At 43.8% G+C, this 18,624-nt stretch overlaps 1 protein-coding gene across 1 annotated transcript in view; it reads left to right on the top strand.

Annotated features, from left to right (window-relative positions):
• Window positions 1-18,624, top strand: part of LOC135026993 (uncharacterized) — a 176,625-nt gene that overhangs the window by 132,266 nt on the left and 25,735 nt on the right. Inside the window, exons 11-15 of the mRNA XM_063953671.1 lie at window positions 3,229-3,481; window positions 3,864-4,013; window positions 7,182-7,325; window positions 7,699-7,845; window positions 10,664-10,807. Coding sequence (XP_063809741.1) covers window positions 3,229-3,481; window positions 3,864-4,013; window positions 7,182-7,325; window positions 7,699-7,845; window positions 10,664-10,807 — 838 coding nt within the window. The remainder of the gene's footprint in view (window positions 1-3,228; window positions 3,482-3,863; window positions 4,014-7,181; window positions 7,326-7,698; window positions 7,846-10,663; window positions 10,808-18,624) is intronic.

The following is an 18,624-nucleotide window of genomic DNA, read 5'->3' as shown; positions in this document are numbered from 1 at the left end:
TGTGCACCTCCTGTGCTGTTGCATGCTTGCTTATCTAATTGAAACACTTCACCCCCCCCCCCCCCTCTCCCGCCCCGTGTGTCTGTCTTGTCTACGGTTGCCTTGCCTTTAATTTTATTATTATAAAGTTGTCATCGTGTCCCTCAAACGCCATGGTTATGTCTATTGTTTATAGTAGAGTAGGACTGTTATATTATGTTCTATGTCATTTTCCCAGAAAAACCAATAAACAGATGTTAAAAAAAAACCCTGATACTCCTGTGTCTCTGTCTGCACTGCATACTGTCCTCGTGTTCCAGCTGCCTGGTTCTGCTGCTGCACAAGAGGGATAGCTAGTTATGACAGATAGGGGCCCGGAGTACAGTTTGCCCTTCGTCCCTCCCCCCTTTTTCTGGCTACATCTTTTACTTACTTGACTATAGCACCGCCATCTTCAGGGGAACAAGCACGTTGAGTCTTCTATCTGGCCAACCTCGCCTCTATTTCATGTAGCTGTCAACAGCAGTTTTATCAGGAGTAGCAACAATGGCCCTCATTCCGAGTTGATCGCACCAAGCAACTTTTTGCTGCTGGTGCGATCAACTAATCTCCGCCTATGGGGGAGTATATTTTAGCATAGCAGGGCTGCGATCGCTTGTGCAGCCCTGCTATGCTAAAAAAGTTTCCTGCAAAACAAGACCAGCCCTGGACATACTTACCCTGTGTGACGGATCCAGCGATGATGGGCTCAGCTTTGACGTTAGACATTCGCCCTCCGTTTGCCTGGACATGCCTGTTTTTTTTCTTACCACTCCATGAAAATGGTCTCCAACGCTCAGTTGACGCCCCTGAACACCTTCCTGCAGTCAATCTTCTTGCGATCGCCGCTGCGACCGCTTTTCTGCTGTCAGCGTCATTGCCCGGCAATGGCTGTTGCTGGGCAATGACACGCGTGCGCATTACGGCCCCTGCACATGCACAGTAGTGACTCGGTCGCAGCTGTGCGAATGAAAGCACGCTGCGATCTGGTCAGAATGACCCCCAATGTTATTTGTTGTGCATTGGATTTGTGATCTACCAGTTGGAACTAGCTACAGACAAAAGACTGAGGACCTGATTATGGAAAATACACAAGCTTCCCCCTTCCCCTGTAGGCAGCGACTACCTGATCGCAGGGATGAAAAAAACACACCCTAGCGATCTGGTGTGAATTACCCCCAATGTGCACTTTTGCAGAACAACAAGTTACAGGGAGCCTTACAACTCCACCCCCCCCCCCCCTTTGGGGGGGCTTTGTTTGGGTTAGCTGGACATTCCCAAAAAAATCGACTGTCCCGCAAACATTGGGACAGTTGGGAGGTATGTGCAAATATATTTATTGTTTTGCATACAGGGTAAATACTGGCTGCTTTTACATTTAGCCACAAATGCTGCACAGCTGAATTACAGTATTACACTGCAATTTACAGTTATGTGCTAGGACATTCCCCCTCCCAAATCTAACTCTCTCTGCACGTTACATCTGCCCCACCTGCAGTGCAGCATGGTTTTGCCAAGACTCAAACTTACTTGCTCCTTTTTGCTTTTCTGTCCACCCAGAATTATTGCCTAAGGCTGAGTACACACTGTTCAATGTCTGGCAGATGCGACATCACATATGATATATCGTCAGTACATACACACTGTACTGTGACCGCATCCACCCACATCCCGGAGCATGCAGGCTTGTCAGCTATCTTCTGCTCTCAAGTGCAGAACAAAAGATATCTGACATTGTATACAACCAGAGGGAGCATACACAATCTTTCAATCTTCTTGCGATCTCCGGTGCGATCGGATTTGTTGCACCATCCGTCGATGCCCGTCGCTCCACGTTGCTGTGGAACGTCGCACCTACGCATAATGGTGCATACGCATGGGCAGTTCAGACCTGATTGCCCACTGGGCGAAAATGAACTGCAGCGATCAGGTCTGAATAAGCCCCATTGTCTATTCACGGGAGACAGAGGGGCTGGGGCATAGCCAGCAGCTCACAGAGCACCTATAATGACAGAAATGGGAGACATGGCTCATGATCATGACATACCTGCGAAGCTATGCCCCCTACTGATTGACAGGCAGAGGCATTCGCATTTTCTGCGGGGTCCCCGGAGAAAATGTAGGTACACGCACAGGATGGACCCTGCGTATACGCCTGCATCCTCTTCATAGTTTTTGCGGTTGGAACGCGTATTACGATCCAAACTGAATTAGACCCTATGTCTTATATACATGTGCAGTGTGAAATCATGGATCAATATGCGTACAACCGTCACTTTGCGTCCGCACCTGAATGACCCCCCATGCAGTGCAACATGGTTTGTTCCATATACAAAGTTAGTAGCTTATTTGTTTGCTCCAAACTCAGAATCAGCCTCTTAGGGTAAAGTTTCATTACAGTGCACGGGGTATATTTACTAAAGGTTGATTTTGGTCAATGTTAGTTAATTTCAGATCAAGATCTTAATCGATGTTGGGCTCCCAAGGTTAAAACAAACATTTACGTATAGATGATTTTTTTAATATAAATTTTTAAATGTTAGTAAATGTGTGTTTTTTTTTCTACCTGGAAGCCCAACGTCGATTAAGATCGATCTTAAATCAGTCTGAAATCATCCAAAATGTAACTTTAGTAAATAGACCTCCAGGTTTTAAGGATAACCATGGTTGAGTCCAGATGGTTAATTCACATTGATCGAAGTACTAATTAAGTCACCTGTGCTCAAGCATGATATCCTTAAAACCTGGACTGCAATGACAGCATTTGGAAACTATGCATTAGGGTTTAATTTTGGCATTTAACCACTAACAATAAATCTACCTACAATATGTGGACTTATCCCTGTAACTGTTATGATTACAGTAATTCACTAAAGTAATTCAAGTTGCTGAGCCTTCTGTAAAAAGAAACATTAAGCTGCTATAACTTCTAGATTCAGCAAATGTGTTAGGTAATGGGCAAAACCATGTGCGATTCGGGGGGGGGGGGGGGGGGAGATATAACATTTGCAGAGAGATTTGGGTGGGTTTTATTGTTTCTGATCATGGTAAATACTGGCTGTTTTATTTTTACACTGCAGTTTAGATTTCCATTTGAACACACCCCACCCATATCTAACGCTCTCTGCATATATTATATACACCCCCTGCAGTGTACATGGTTTTTCCCATTAGCTAATAAATTTGCTGCTGCTGTCACATCTGAATTAGGATCTATGTATTTGGCCCTGTCAAAGGCCGTGCAGTAGTGCTCACAACTTTCTCATAATGCATTGTAGTATTTCCTATGTCCTGGTGTTGTGCGCTCTGCTCCATCCAAGTGAACAGCAATGTAGTGTGGACATCAAAGAGCGTGAAGATTGTGGTTTTCCCGGGATAAGTGCTATGGAATGTTATTCCAGAGGCTGCTGCTTTAATTCAGATGTTCCCGGGGTTAAATGGTGTTTTTACCCCAAAAGCACAGGTAGAGTATAGAGGGCAGTGGTAGATTGGGAGCATGTAGTGCTATTGTTTAAAGATTTGATGGAGCACAAACATGGATAAGGTCCATACAGTAGCTCTAAGAGTTTATCTCGTGTATAACTTATTCTTGGCCATGGCCAGACAGTATATAAGAAAATGCAATTGTTTAAGTAGAAATTTCCTGTTATCAGCTGTTCAGTTTGCTCAACTGTCTGATTAACTGTTCCTAAAAAAATTATACTTTGTTTTAACCCAGCTGAACCCAAATGATCAGTTGACCAAAGGAGCTAAATTGCCCTGTGATCTAGCTACAGTAAATTGCCCCGTATTATAAAAAAATTAAGATGCTGTAATATCTGGATGTTTCCTCACTGTATCAACAGCAAGTGACAAGAAACAATGTAACGTGGAACCATACAGCAGAAGGGATTGCGGCTACCCCACAATAAGTGCTTCTGAATGTAAGAAGAGGAGTTGTTGCTTTGACTCCAGCATTCCTGGAGTTAACTGGTGTTTCTTCTCCAAGTCACAAGGTACGGAGCTGCTGTATAGTTACTCGCAAGTCATTATAGTTGTATGACTCTCACATCTCTTTAGTGGGTACTCACAGAGCAATCGCTGCTTAAAATCTAAGCAATCTGACTAGATTGCTTAGATTTAAAGCAGTGATCACTCCGTGTGTACCCCTACAGAGATAGCGATGCGTGGCCCCGTGCATCGCTTTTGCTGGTGCTAGATTTGCCTGCATGCAGGTTCAATCTAGCAGGTCACTCATTTCACCCACTGGGTGAAATGAGCACCCTCCGCACGCTCAGCACACCGCTCCCCAAATCGGGCCGTGAATACAGCCCTTTAAACTGGATCCACACTTTGATTATCTGGCCAATTTTTTTTTCTACTTGAAACAAATTTCTGGTAATATGTGGCAGCAAATGATTGACCATTTGCTCCCAAACACTGGAAAACATCCAAAAATGGTCATTTAGATAAATTGGTTAAATCCATTTCATTTGGCTAATTTATCCAAACTACCTTTTATTGTAATTTTATTTTTATTTTATTTTTTTTACTTTTGGAGCAAATAGTTGTCATTTACTCCCAGATATTAGTAGATTTTTGTTCCAAACGGCTAGATTGGACAAAAAATATTAGAATGCATCCAACTTTAATAGTAACATAATAAATAATTTGTTGGAATCTTCAGTCATAATGTACATGGGTAATAAAGCCTTCCAGGGACATAGATCCATTGGTAAAGCTGGGTATGGCGCAGGGCCGTAACCAGGTGTATGCAGAGATAGCGCAGCAAATAGTGCTGCGAGGTAGTGGGCACTGTTGGTGGCACTTGACAATTATCAGTTACTAGGTGATCATCTCGCCATATGGGCACTTTTCACACCATCGCAAGTGGCTACGTCCCATTAAACCTTGCACGCCCTTGGGTGCGTAGGCCCTTGTGATGGCGTGAACAGCGCGTGCAGAGCACGATGAATTACCTAGTAGGTGCTGTGGTTGGTGGGGGGGGGAGTGGCGGGTGTGAGGGAGATGCAGAGGTGTGGGGGTACCAAGGGTGGTGGAGGGGTGGTTATGTGTGAGCTGTGGTTGTTGGGTTGGTTGAGTTGGTGTTACAGCAGGGGTAGGGGTTAAGGAGGCGTTGTGGGTTTTTGTTGGATGGGGCAGGGGATTTGGGTAGTCAGTGTGACTGTGTTGTGGAAGGGGTGGCATGAGTGGTTCTGTAGATGGGGTTGAAGAGGGTGGAGGGGCAGGTGTGAGGGTGTTGCTGCAGTGTGGGGTGGGTGGGTGGGTGCCTCATGTGGGTATATGATGTGTGGGTTAGTGTTGAGGGTGGTGGAGGAGATGAGTAATAGGCACAGCAGGGTGTGGACAGTCAAATAGTGTGCCTAGAGGTTCAGAGTCATTGTTTGAGACTCTGGCAACAGTGACTTGACGAGTCTGGCATCCTTAGGGCAGGATGCGCTAACCTTTTTATGCTGTTTTAAATAGTTCTTCTCCTCCTGACTGGCGCAGGTCCTTGCTCCCAGGTCTGGTGTATTGTCCTGTTGCGGCTCCTCTCCACCGCAGTCACTATGAACTCTGCGGTGTCACTGGTGCCTGCACATCTCATCCAACCTTTCTCTTGTGTCTCTCAGACCTACGTGAGCATGATGGGATCTTGTATGATATGCGCATGTTTCGTAGAGATGAAAGTGGTGGTGAGGAGGCAGATCACGAGATGGGGAAACTATGTGGAGTGTTAGCAAAGGGAAGCGATGGGCAATTGGAGATGCAGAGAGGGCAGCAGAAGAGGTTATTATATGTGTAAAGGTGACAGGTCTGTCCTTGGTGGCCAACCTCAGCGGTTTAGGGGTACATGAGTTAGCGTCCCTTGGCCAGCCATATACCATGGTCACCTCCATATCTCTTATATATTCTCCCTGATCTGTCATTCTGACTGTCTGCTGCTGGCAATGGTGTATCTCCCTGCAGATGCTGTGTCTGCCCATTGCTGGGACCCTCCCCCCCCCCCCCCTCGCATAGAAAGGTATTATTTTAAGCTAGAAAATTCCATTTGGAGCTCACCTTGTACTTTGATAAAATCCGCATTGTGGCTGCAGGAGATTGGATAGGTGGCTGCACACTGCATGGATCTGCTGAGTAGCAATGCTTATAATTTTTTTTTTTTTTGGCAAAGTACTAATGGCTTCATATAATCATCATTTTTATGCAGGATCAAAAAGCTCAATGGGTAAGGTGATTAGAATTCAACAGGTTATAGGTTTGAATCCTGGGTATGGCAGTTTATTGAAATGTGTTATTTAATAAAGCATGTATCTATTGTGTACAAAGTATACTAGATATATCTTCATATCTCATGTTTTCTCTGAGATCAATCTGGTTATGCCCATTCCCCACGAGGCATGCGCCTTTTGTCCATATTGGAAAAATGGGGGGGGGGGGGGGGTGCGATAATTCTCTCTGCCACAGGAAACAAAAAGTCTAGTTATGGCTCTGATATGCACTGTGTAATCTGGCAGACCATCTCTCCAACACTGTCTGGTTGGAATGAAAATCCACTTATCTATGTGAGCAAATGGTAGTTCAAGTGTTGACAGTGGGGATTTAAGACTGTTCCCTCTCTCCACTACACCCTAACATTAACCATGCCTTTTCGTAGCCTTCCCTCTTTGCGCCTGACAATAACATCCTATCGTGGTGCCTAAACCAAATGTCACCTTCCGTGCAGCCTAATGCTAACCATCCCCCCCATAGTGCTTAAAACCTAACCTCCCACAATGGTGCCTAACCATAGCTCCATGGCTGACATCTAAGCTTAACTCATCTGCTATACCTAAAAATGGATTGCCAGCTGTCGGCAATCCACCTGCTGGAATCCCGACAGCTGGCATCTTCACTGCATCCCAACTGCATAACAATCCCTATTTCTGAATATTGAGTACAATTCTTAGTATTTTTCTTATTCTCTGTGGTAAGATATATGGAAGTGTTTACATGTGAAAACATATAATTTAAGTCTGATTCATCAAACATTGCACATTGTCTATGTATCTTGGACATGTTTGCAATGTTGCCAATTATGCATTTGGCACTGTCAAGGGTTAGTCCTTGCAGTAGAACTCCCAACTTTGTTATGCATTGTAATATTTCCTGTGTCCTGATGTTGTGTGCTCTGCTCCATCCAGATAAATGGCAATGTAACGTGGACATCAAAGAGCGTGAAGATTGTGGATTTCCTGGGATAAGTGCTAAGGAATGCTTTTCCAGCGGCTGCTGCTTCAATTCAAGTGTTCCTGGGGTTAAATGGTGTTTTTACCCCAAAAGCACAGGTAGAGTATAGAGTGCAGTGGTAGAGTGGGAGCATGTAGTGCTATTGATTAGATTTGATGGGTCACAAACATGGATAAGGTCCATAGCTCTAAGTTTTGCTTGTGTATCCCTTATTCTTGACCATGGCCAGACAGTATATAAGGAAATGCCACTGTCTAAGTTGAAATTTCCTGTTATCAGCTGTTCAAAGTTTGTTCACCTGTTTTGTTAGCTATTCCTAAACAAAATGATACACTGATTTTAACACGGGAGAACCCAAACAGTTGACCAAAGAAACTAAATTGCCCTGTGATCTAGCTAAATAGCCCTATTTTATTAAAAAGAAACATTAAGCTGCTGTAACTTCTGGATATTTCCTTACTGCATCAACAGCAAGTAATAAACAATGTAACGTGGAACCATACAGCAGAAGGGATTGTGGCTACCCCACAATAAGTGCTGCGGAATGTAAGAAGAAGAATTGTTGCTTCGACTCCAGCATTCCCGGGGTTAACTGGTGTTTCTTCTCCAAGTCACAAGGTACTTAGCTGCTGTATAGTTACTCACAAGTCCTTAAAGTTATGATGCTCACACCTCTTAAACTGGATCCACACTTAGTTTATCTGTCCAATCTTTTCTAGTTGAAACAAATCTGTTAATATGTGGCAGCAAATGACAATTGACCATTTGCTCCCAAACACTGGAAAACATACAAAAATGGTCATTCAGATAAATTGGTTAAATCAGTTTCATTTGGCTAGATTGGACAGAAAATATTAGAGTGCATCCAACTTTAATAGTAACATGTAATCATTTATTGGAATCTTCAGTCATAATGTACATGGGTAATAAAGCCTTCCAGGCACATAGATCCATCCATAAAGCTGGGTATGCCCAGAGCCGTAACTAGGGGTGTGCGGAGGGTGCACAGCACATAGTGCTGCAGGGTAGGGGGCGCTGTTGGTGGCACTTGACAATTATCTGTTATTACTTTTACTTTCAGCCTCCCCCATTTTTTGAAGCCTAGCATTCCCCTGACCGCCCATGTCTCCAACCCTGACCCCTTCTGCCGCTAATACCTATACAACATTCATGAATTCAACTTAAGATTTCTTTGTTATTCAGTGACACTGTCCAGGATTCAAACCTATTGCCTGTGGCATTGCAGTCAGTCTATTGAGCGATTTGCCCTTACCTAGAAAGGTAGATAATTCTAAGATAGAGAATTCTAGTTGGAGCTCACCTTGTACTTTATGAAAATAATCAGCTTTGTGGTTAAACAGATCTATGTATTGTGTGGCTGCACACTGCATGGATCTGCTCAGTTGCAATGCTGATCTGGGGGATGGGTTTTTTTTTCTTTTACACACACAAAGTACCAATGGCTTCATATACTGTTAATAATTTTTTATGCAGGATCAAATGGCTCAAAGGGTAGGTTGTTTGATTAGAATTCAACAGGATATAGGTTTGAATCCTGGGTATGGCAGTTTAGTAAAGTGTGTGTATAGGTATACAGTGTATGTATACATAACTTTTGATTATTAGTCACACATGGCTTGCTTGTGCAAATGGCATATCACTAATCGGTGCAGGACAAACACGGGTGCCACTCCATGGACTTGGTTAGAAAAGCAGTGTATTGGTGAAGACATCCTTAGTCCTTCACAAGCAAGCCATGTGACTGTATATGCATTTAAGGAGGACATTCCACCAATACAACAGATCATTGAGTGCCAAGTAGACCATAGAGAAATTCTCATGGGCTTTCTCTGGGATCAGTCTTGTCATGCACCTTATGTCCCCATTGGAAATATGGGGAGGCCATTAATTCTCTCTGCCGCAGGGCACCGAAGTCTTGTTATGGCTCTGGTATGCACTACTGTATATATGGCCGACAATCTGTCCAACACTGGCTGGTTGGAATAGAAATCCTGTAGTCTGAGAGCAAATGACAATCAACTATTTACTCCCAAACACTGGGAAATGCACAATAGTCACTCTGGTTAAAACCAAAATTTAACCAATTTGTTTAAATGACCATTTTTGGCATTTTCCTGTGTTCAGGAGCAAATTGTTAATTGATATTAGCACATATAAATTACCAGGTTTGACTGACATTTACTCCTATACATTGCCATATTTTCATTCCAACCATCCAGATTGGATGGATAGCCTGCCAGATAATTGTATAGTGTATGCCCAGGATAACTGTCTGTTATGCATTCTTGTACAAATGTCACACAAATGGGTGGGCAGATAGAGAGCAAGCACCGCCCACTCATGCATAGTTGCCAACTGATGTGACATTCCAGGGGGGAATCTCTTTTATAAAGAAAAGGATCTAGAAATTGTCCCTAGTGTCAAAAACAGACCAACTCCATATATTCAGTAGATCAGTACGGATGGTGTAATGGTTAGCATTACTGCTTCACAGCACTGAGGTCATGGGTATGATTCCTTCCATGGCCCTAACTGTGTGGAGTTTGTATATTCTCCCCGTACTTGCGTGGGTTTCCTCTGGGTTCTCAGGTTTCCTCCCACAATCCATAAAATATACTGGTAGGTTAATTGGCTCCTAACAAACTGAACCCTAGTGAATGTCTGTGTGTACATGTGATAGGGAATCTAGGTTGTAAGCTCCACTGGGGCAGGGACTGATGTGAATGAGCTAATAATCTCTGTAAAGCGCTGCGGAATGTGTGCGCTATATAAATAACTGGTAATATCCCAGCTGATGGTATGCCAGCAGTCAGAATACCATTGCCAGCTTCCTGATAGTTCAAGTGCTGACAGTGGAATAGTCTCACCTCCCCAATCTCTCCCCTACACCCTAACACTAACCATCCCCTTCCACAGCCTGACCCTAACATCCAATCAGTGCTGCCTAAACCTAACGTCACCTTCCACGCCGACTAATCCTAACTATTCTCCCCCATAGTGCTTGAAACCTAACCTCCCACAGTGTTGCCTAACTCTTAACCCCCCCAGTCTTAAGCGTAACCCATCTGCTATAACTACAAATGGATTGCCAGCTGTCAGCATTTCGACTGCCAGAATCCCGTCAGCTGGCAGCTTCACTGCATCCCAACTTCACAACAATCCCTCTTTTTATGAATATTGAGTACAATTCTTAGTTTTCCTTATTCTCTGTGGTAAGATATATGGAAGTATTTACATGTGAAAACGTATGATTCATCAAACATTACACAGTGTCTATGTATCTTGGACATGTTTGCAATGTTGACAATTATGTATTTGGCGCTGTCAAGGGTTAGTCCTTGCAGTAGAACTCCCAACTTTCTTATGCATTGTAATATTTCCTATGTCCTCATGTTGTGTGCTCTGCTCCATCCAGATAAACGGCAATGCAGTGTGGCTATCAAAGAGCGTGAAGATTGTGGTTTTCCCGGGATAAGTGCTAAGGAATGCTATTCCAGAGGCTGCTGCTTCAATTCAAGAGTTACCGGGGTTAAATGGTGTTTTTACCCCAAAAGCACAGGTAGAGTATAGAGGGCGGTGATGGAGTGGGAGCATGTAGTGCTACTGATTACAGATTTGATAGAGCACAAACATGGATAAGGGGGGTAATTCTGTGTTGATCGCAGTAGCAAGTTTGTTAGCAATTGGGCAAAATCATGTGCACTGCAGGGGGGCAAATGTAACATGTGGAGAGTTAGATTTGGGTGGGTTTTTGTTTCTGTGCAGGGTAAATACTGGCTGCTTTATTTTTACACTGCAATTTAGATTTCAGTTTGAACACACCCCACCCAAATCTAACTCTCTCTGCACATGTTATATCTGCCCCTCCTGCAGTGCACATGGTTTTGCCCAATTGCTAACAAATTGCTGCTGCAATCAACTAAAAATTAGGCCCCCAGCCCATAGCTCTAGGAGTTTTGCTTGTGTATCCCTTACTCTTAGCCATGGCCAGACAGTATATAAGAAAATGCAATTGTTTAAGCTGAAATTTCCTGATAACAGCTGTTCAGAGTTTGTTTAACAGTTTGATTAACTATTCCTAAATTTTGTTCGTTCGTTCCCTGGGATGAGTAAGCACTAGTCGATGTATGCTCCATTAACTATACTTTACTGCAGTGCCGTAACTAGGCATATTAGCGCTGTGTGCAATAAACTGTATTAGCACCCCCCCATGCAAGATAGGGGCAGTGCGCGCCGTAGGTGTGCAAAAAATGTATAGGGGCATGGCTTCATGGGGAAGGGGCGTGGCCACAAAATAATACCAATTCATACTACAGTGCACAGTAGTCTCCATTATTCAGATTATGCTGCACAGTAGCGCCACTACACCAGGTAGAGCCCCTTTTTACACATTGCGGCAGACAGATTAGATAGAGAAATAGAGAGAGATACTTACCATCTCTCCCCGCCTGCAGTCAGGCTCCTCATGCTGGCAGCTCCCTCAGTGCAGGCAGAGGAGGAGGAGGGATGGGGTCTGAAGCCGCAGCAGCGCTATGTCATTGGTAGAGGCGCCACTGCAGCAGTCCCTTCTCCTTCCATATTGGCTGCCTGCTGCTGCTGGGATGAAGGAACCGCTTCACAGCAGCACCAGGCAGCCAATTCGGAAGGAGAGGGGACTGCTGCAGCGGCACCACTACCAATGACATAGCACTGCTGCAGCTCCAGTCCTCCTCCCTCCTCCGCTGCCTCCAACGCTGCTGCTCTCCTCACCAGCACGGTGCACACAGCAGAGGCGGCATGTAATGAGTAAATTTGACTAATTACATGCCGCTGGCCGTTGCGCCCTCAGGGCAACTGCGCTGTGTGCCAGGCACACCTGGCACACGCGTAGTTATGGCCCTGCTTCACTGAGCAACATCTTCAAAACAGGCAATTCTAATTACATAAAAAGTAATGAAATCACACATACTTTTAGATACCCAGATTATGCATTAGGGTAAATACAGATTGAGCGCAGATTTTGATCACTGTTTTTAGTAGAGAATTGCTGGTTTGGATTTACCTGAATTTAACTGGCTCGAAAAGTGACATCTTATTGGCTCACAGATGTCACATGTTTTGAATATATAATAAGAAACTAGTGATGAGCGGGTTCGGTTCCTCGGAAACTGAACCCCCCGAACTTCACCCATTTTACACGGGTCCGAGGCATCATCCCGCTGTCCGATTCTCGCGAGATTCTGATTCTATATAAGCAGCCACGCGTTGCCGCCATTTTCACTCGTGCATTGGAAATGTTAGGGAGAGGTTGTGGCTGGCGTCTTCTCCGTTTATTAATGTTGATGCAAATATTTGTGCTTATTGCTTAATTGTGGGGACTGGGGAGCAGCTGTATTATATAGGAGGAGTACAGTGCAGAGTTTTGCTGACCAGTGACCACCAGTATTATATGATCTCTGCCTGAAAAACGCTCCATATCTGTGCTCAGTGTGCTGCATATATCTGTGCTCACACTGCTTTATTGTGGGGACTGGGGACCAGCAGTATTATATAGGAGGAGTACAGTGCAGAGTTTTGCTGACCAGTGACCACCAGTATATATAGCAGTACGGTATGGAAGGCCATTGCTCTACCTACCTCTGTGTCGTCAAGTATACTATCCATCCATACCTGTGGTGCATTTCAGTTGTGCGCAGTATATATAGTAGTAGGCCATTGCTATTGATACTGGCATATAATTCCACACATTAAAAAATGGAGAACAAAAATGTGGAGGGTAAAATAGGGAAAGATCAAGATCCACTTCCACCTCGTGCTGAAGCTGCTGCCACTAGTCATGGCCGAGACTATGAAAGGCCATCAACGTCGTCTGCCAAGGCCGATGCCCAATGTCATAGTAGAGAGCATGTAAAATCCAAAAAACAAAAGTTCAGTAAAATGACCCAAAAATCAAAATTAAAAGTGTCTGAGGAAAAGCGTAAACTTGCCAATATGCCATTTACGACACGGAGTGGCAAGGAACGGCTGAGGGCCCTGGCCTATGTTCATGGCTAGTGGTTCAGCTTCACATGAGGATGGAAGCACTCATCCTCTCGCTAGAAAACTGCAGTGCCACTCCTAGATGGGCCAGGTGTTTGTCAGCCACTTGGGTCGCTTAGCTTAGTCACACAGCTACCTCATTGCGCCTCTTTTTTTTTTTTATTTGCATCATGTGCTGTTTGGGGACTATTTTTTTTGTAGTGCCATCCTGTCTGACACTGCAGTGCCCCTCCAAGATGTGCCAGGTGTTTGTGTCGGCCACTTGTGTCGCTTAGCTTAGCTATCCAGCGACCTCAGTGCAAATTTTAGGACTAAAAATAATATTGTGAGGTGTTCAGAATAGACTGAAAATGAGTGTAAATTATGGTTATTGAGGTTAATAATATTATGGGATCAAAATGACCCCCACATTCTATGATTAAAGCTGTTTTTGAGGGTTTTTTTTTTTAAAAACACCCGAATCCAAAACGCACCCGAATCCGACAAAATTTTCAGGGAGGTTTTGCAAAAATGCGTCCGAATGCAAAACACGGCCGCGGAACCAAATCCAAAACCAAAACCCGAAAAATTTCCGGTGCACATCACTATAAGAAACTGGGATAAATCTGAACTGGCATTAATTTTGGCGTTAACTCAGTGAGTAAATTCAAACATGCACATCTGTTTTTTTTTTTTTTTTTTTTTTTAGAATGCTTCATATCTATTAACTGGGAACCAGAGACATTAATACAGAATGTGATGAACATTGTGTCTCATAATACTACATGATGCTCACACCTCTAAGTAGTAACCTACAATAAATAAGTGATGGGATACTTCAGTCATGAGGTGCACTAGTAGTAATGCCTTTTAGGCAAATAGATCCATCAGTAAAGCTAGGAATACACTATACAACTATCTGGCAGGCTATCTTTCCAATCTGGTTAGTTGGAATAAAAATTTGGTAATGTATGAGAGCAAATGACAATCAACCATTTACTCCCAAACGCTGGAAAACGGGCAAAACTAGTAAAATAAATAAATAAAAATTGGTTGATTATTTGTTTTAACCAACTTGTCTGACCATTTGTCTCCATATTAGTGTTTTGGAAAAATAGTTGATACATGACCAGATTTTCATTCCAACCAGACAGATTGGACAGATGGTTTACCAGATAAATAGTGTATTCCCAGCTTAATTGTTAGGAATGCTTTCTTATGTCTCACAAATGGGTGGGCATATAGAGAGCAAGTAACGTCTACTCATGCATAGTTGCCAACTGATAAGTTTCTCCAGCAGGGTCCACAGGTTATTCACAGGAAAAACATTGGGTCATGACCAGGTTCCTCCAAGTCATGGGTAAGTGTTGTTGCTGGGTCGCAACAACACTTACCCATGTGTACAGTGCTGTCTTGGTGGGTCTGTCAATTGTACGAGCAAGTCCAAGGGACATTACCAGGCTGTGGCTGGAGCACAGGGAGAAGGTGAGGCATTGGTTCTGCTTAGCAGACAAAGCCGCACTGTTCTTGGGAAGGTGACTACCAAACCGTCTCTGATATGGCTGCCACCTCTGGTACACCAGCACTATGCCCCAGGGATTAATGTGAGGCTGCAATCCCTGGGGTTGTGGGGAGTAAGATGCGCACCTACCCCAGTTCATGACTAGTTTCCCACTTCCATCTGAGATGCAGTGTATCTAAAAGGACCCAGTTGCAACTGAGTTGGCTGTGACTGGTTTGTTTGTGTTCACTGGTCATTTTTGTACACTATTAGCATCTGGATCTACTCAGTGTTCACTAACGTATTGATCAATCCTGGAAACGGGGTGAAGTCTCCCTGTATCCCCCTCTCCTGAGCTGGATGATACAGCACGAAGTCTCTACCATTAAGTACACTTAGTTGGATAAGTGCCTGATGCATAAGAGTCTAAACGTTGCTGCTGTTTTTTTTCACTGTGCAACTAAATACATTGAGTCCTATACAATGTATTACAGTAATGTTTCTCCTATATACTTGAAGTGTATCTGTAGTTGAATGTGCACATTGCTTATTAATGTATAACCTGTGACTGGTTGCTAGTGTGATTGATGACTTTGCTATTTCTGTCAGTTTCTGTGTATTCCGATCCTCAATGCTGGTGCAAAGCAGGGAGGGATTGTATTGTATTTTACTTTAACAAGTTTTAAAGTGATTTCAGTCACAGATTCTGTAGTTAACACTGTACATGTGTGTGATTTTTTTTTTTTTTTTTTTATCATCCCTTAGAGGTAAGGGTGGAGAGGATACTCTCCACAGCAGCACCAACACTCATTTCATGTTTGTCTTGCAAAGCTGGGTTAACCTTTCAAGATCTGGTTCAAAATGTTACATGCAAACTGTTTTAGTTTTCATCAAAGCCTCCTGAATAATCAAAGGCAATCACAGGTTCAAGTCAAACCCTCATGGGCTACTTTTGCACAGACATCCAGTACAGCTGAGCAGATATTGCCATCTCCTATAACCTATATAAACCAGGGATAGGTTACCGTATTAAACCTTACATGAAAACATTCCCCCTGGGGTTTATCACAACCAGTCCAGGAATCTGCAGCCTTTCAACAAAACCAGGCTGAAAGGCCGGTGGGAAGTAAATCACATAGACATGAAACAACCTCTTCATGGTCTACACGTGTTTCAGTTGAGGACTCGTCACAATCCAGGTCTACATACAGAGACAAGTGTGAAGTTCTTGGTTCAGTGGACATACCTAAGTTAATTAGTGCTATATGAAAGCCATTCTATCCATAGAGGAGGTAGCAGAGCCTTTGATAAAATCTAAGGCACCTTTTTATTTAAACGTCCCAAAACAGTCAGGACTGAATTTCCTGGGTCAGAACAGCCTACAGAAATTATGCAAGAGGCTTGGGTAACACCCAATAAGAAGTTGGGAATTCCAAAGAAATGGAATTCCCATTATCCTCTTCCAGCTGGGGATGGTTTAAAAAGGGAGGTGGCTACCAAAGTAGAAACGCATGTAATTCAATTGGTGTGAATCTACATTACCTCTGCCTTCAACATTAAATGATGTCACTCCTTTTGTGTGGGTTTTTTTTTTCCGTTCAGATGTAGGTCTCAAAACCAAATCTGGTTATCTTCCTAAGGTGGTGTCTAAATTCCATCTTAATGAATAAATTGTAGTCCCAGCCTTCCTAGGGCCAGACCTTTCTGCAGGAGATGCATCATAGGACGTAGTCCGTGCCTTAAGGATCTACATGGTTCATACCAGTGCCCTCACAAAGACACTCTTCTCTCTTGCTCTGAGCATTGTTTGAATTACCTGCTGTGAGAATCCTCTTGACTTAAGGATAGAGGTTTCAAGAGCCACGCCATCAGACAGTCAGTACAGATGTCTGTGATAACAATGACCCCGCGTCAGTAGGTCTGACGCAGAAATGGAGCATCCATCGACATTCTCTGCAGATCCGTATACCAATGCCTTCCTGGCCAAGCAGGAGCTATTACTATCATTGCACCCCTTCCTTGCTTTATTTTCCTCACCACCCTGGGTAATGGGTTGATCAGAGGAAACACATAAGCCAGATGACAGTCCCATCTTACTGCCAAGGCATCCACAAAGATTGCTCTGGGATCCTTTGTTCTTGACCTGTATGCAGGCACTTTGTTTTTCAGACGGGACACCATGAGATCTCTCTGGCAACCTCCATTTGTTTACTTCAGTCTGGAAGACCTCCGGGTATAGAGCCCATTCGCTTGCTTGAATGGTGTCGACTGAGAGTACGCTTCCCAGTTTAGGACTCCTGGAATGAATACTGCGGACAAGGCTGGATGGTAAGTTCTGTTCCCGTCAGTATGCGACTTGCCTCCTTCATTGCTTTTTGGCTGAGTTACTCCCTGATGGTTGAGGTACACTCTTGCCGTTGCGTTGTCCAAGCGGATCTGTACTGGTTTTTCTTGAAGAATGTTTTTTGCCTGAATCGGTGCCATGTATATGGCCTGACGTTCCAACACATTAATTGGCAGGCAACCTTCTTCTTTGGTCCATTGCCCCTGGAAACACAATCTTCTAGACACTGCTCCCCAGCCCTGAAGACTGGCGTCTCTTGTCCAAATCTCCCAATCGGATATCCAAAAGGGTCTCCCCTTGTCTAGATGGGATGTCTGTTGCCACCAGTCTAATAACCTTCTTTTACCGAAAGTACCATAGTCTGTTTATAGTCTGATGTTATCCATTCCATTTGGCAAGAATTAGACGCTGCAGAAGTTTTGAGTGGAATTGTGCATACTCCATCATGTTGAATGTTGACACCATCAAGCCCATCACTTGCATTGCTGTGTGAATGGATACAGTTTTACTATGTAGCAAGTCCTGAATCCTTGACTGAACCTTGAATATCTTGTTCTGAGGTAAAATTACTCTGCAGACCTGAATCCAGTACAGTCCCCAAGTGAGTCATCCATCGTGACTGAATTACAGACTATTTTGCCCAATTTATGAGTGACCCATGTTTCTGCAGACATGTCTGAAGATGACATGGGCGCAATTCCTGTGACTGTGCCAGGATTAAAAGATTGTTGAGGGATGTGAAAATTCTTATCCCCTGCTGGTAGAGATAAGCTGCCATAACCGCCAAAATCTTGGTAAATACTCTGGGGGCTGTGGTCAACCCAAAGGGTAGAGCCTGGAACTGAAAATGCTGTTGGAGGATAGTGAACCTGAGAACATTGATGTGACAGTGCTATAGGAACATGTAGGTAAGCATCCTGTATATCCAGGGATACCATATAATCCCCTGGCTCCATGGCCAAGATTATGGAACGTAACATCTCCATGTGAAACAGAGGTACTCAAATGTATTTGTTCAGCATTTTGAGATTGAGAATGGGACGAAATGACCCATTTGGCTTCTGAACCAGAAATAGGTTGGAGTAAAAACCCTGTCCTAGTTGTGCAGGGGGAACTGGAATAATTACTCCTGACTGAAGCAATTTCTGAACTGCTTCTTGCAAAGCCCTGGCCTTTGTCTCTACCAGAGACAGGCTGGTACAGAAAAACCTTTGAGGAGGATGCTTCTTGAAGGGAAATGCATAACCTAGAGATGCCACTACCTGCACCCAGGCATCTGTTGTAGACTGCTGCCAGATCTGTGCAAACTGAAGTTGTTCCCCAGTTGGAGACCCGCACCATCAGGCTGATGGCTTATCTTCTGATTTGGAAGCTGGCCCTCTGTTAGCCCAAATATTTATTTTTTTTTTTTTTTTTTTAGGTCTTACCAGACTTGTTGTATTGGGGCTTGCAGTCGCTTTTTCCCTTTAACTTTTTTTTTTTCCTTGAGACCAGAAGGGCAGAAAACCCAGAACGTTAGGTTTGTAATGTTGAA

Source organism: Pseudophryne corroboree, chromosome 2 (assembly GCF_028390025.1).
Source record: "Pseudophryne corroboree isolate aPseCor3 chromosome 2, aPseCor3.hap2, whole genome shotgun sequence".
In the NCBI taxonomy this organism is placed as follows: Eukaryota; Metazoa; Chordata; class Amphibia; order Anura; family Myobatrachidae; genus Pseudophryne; species Pseudophryne corroboree.
Note: the sequence above shows the minus strand (reverse complement) of the source record. Positions and strands in the feature narration are given on the sequence as shown.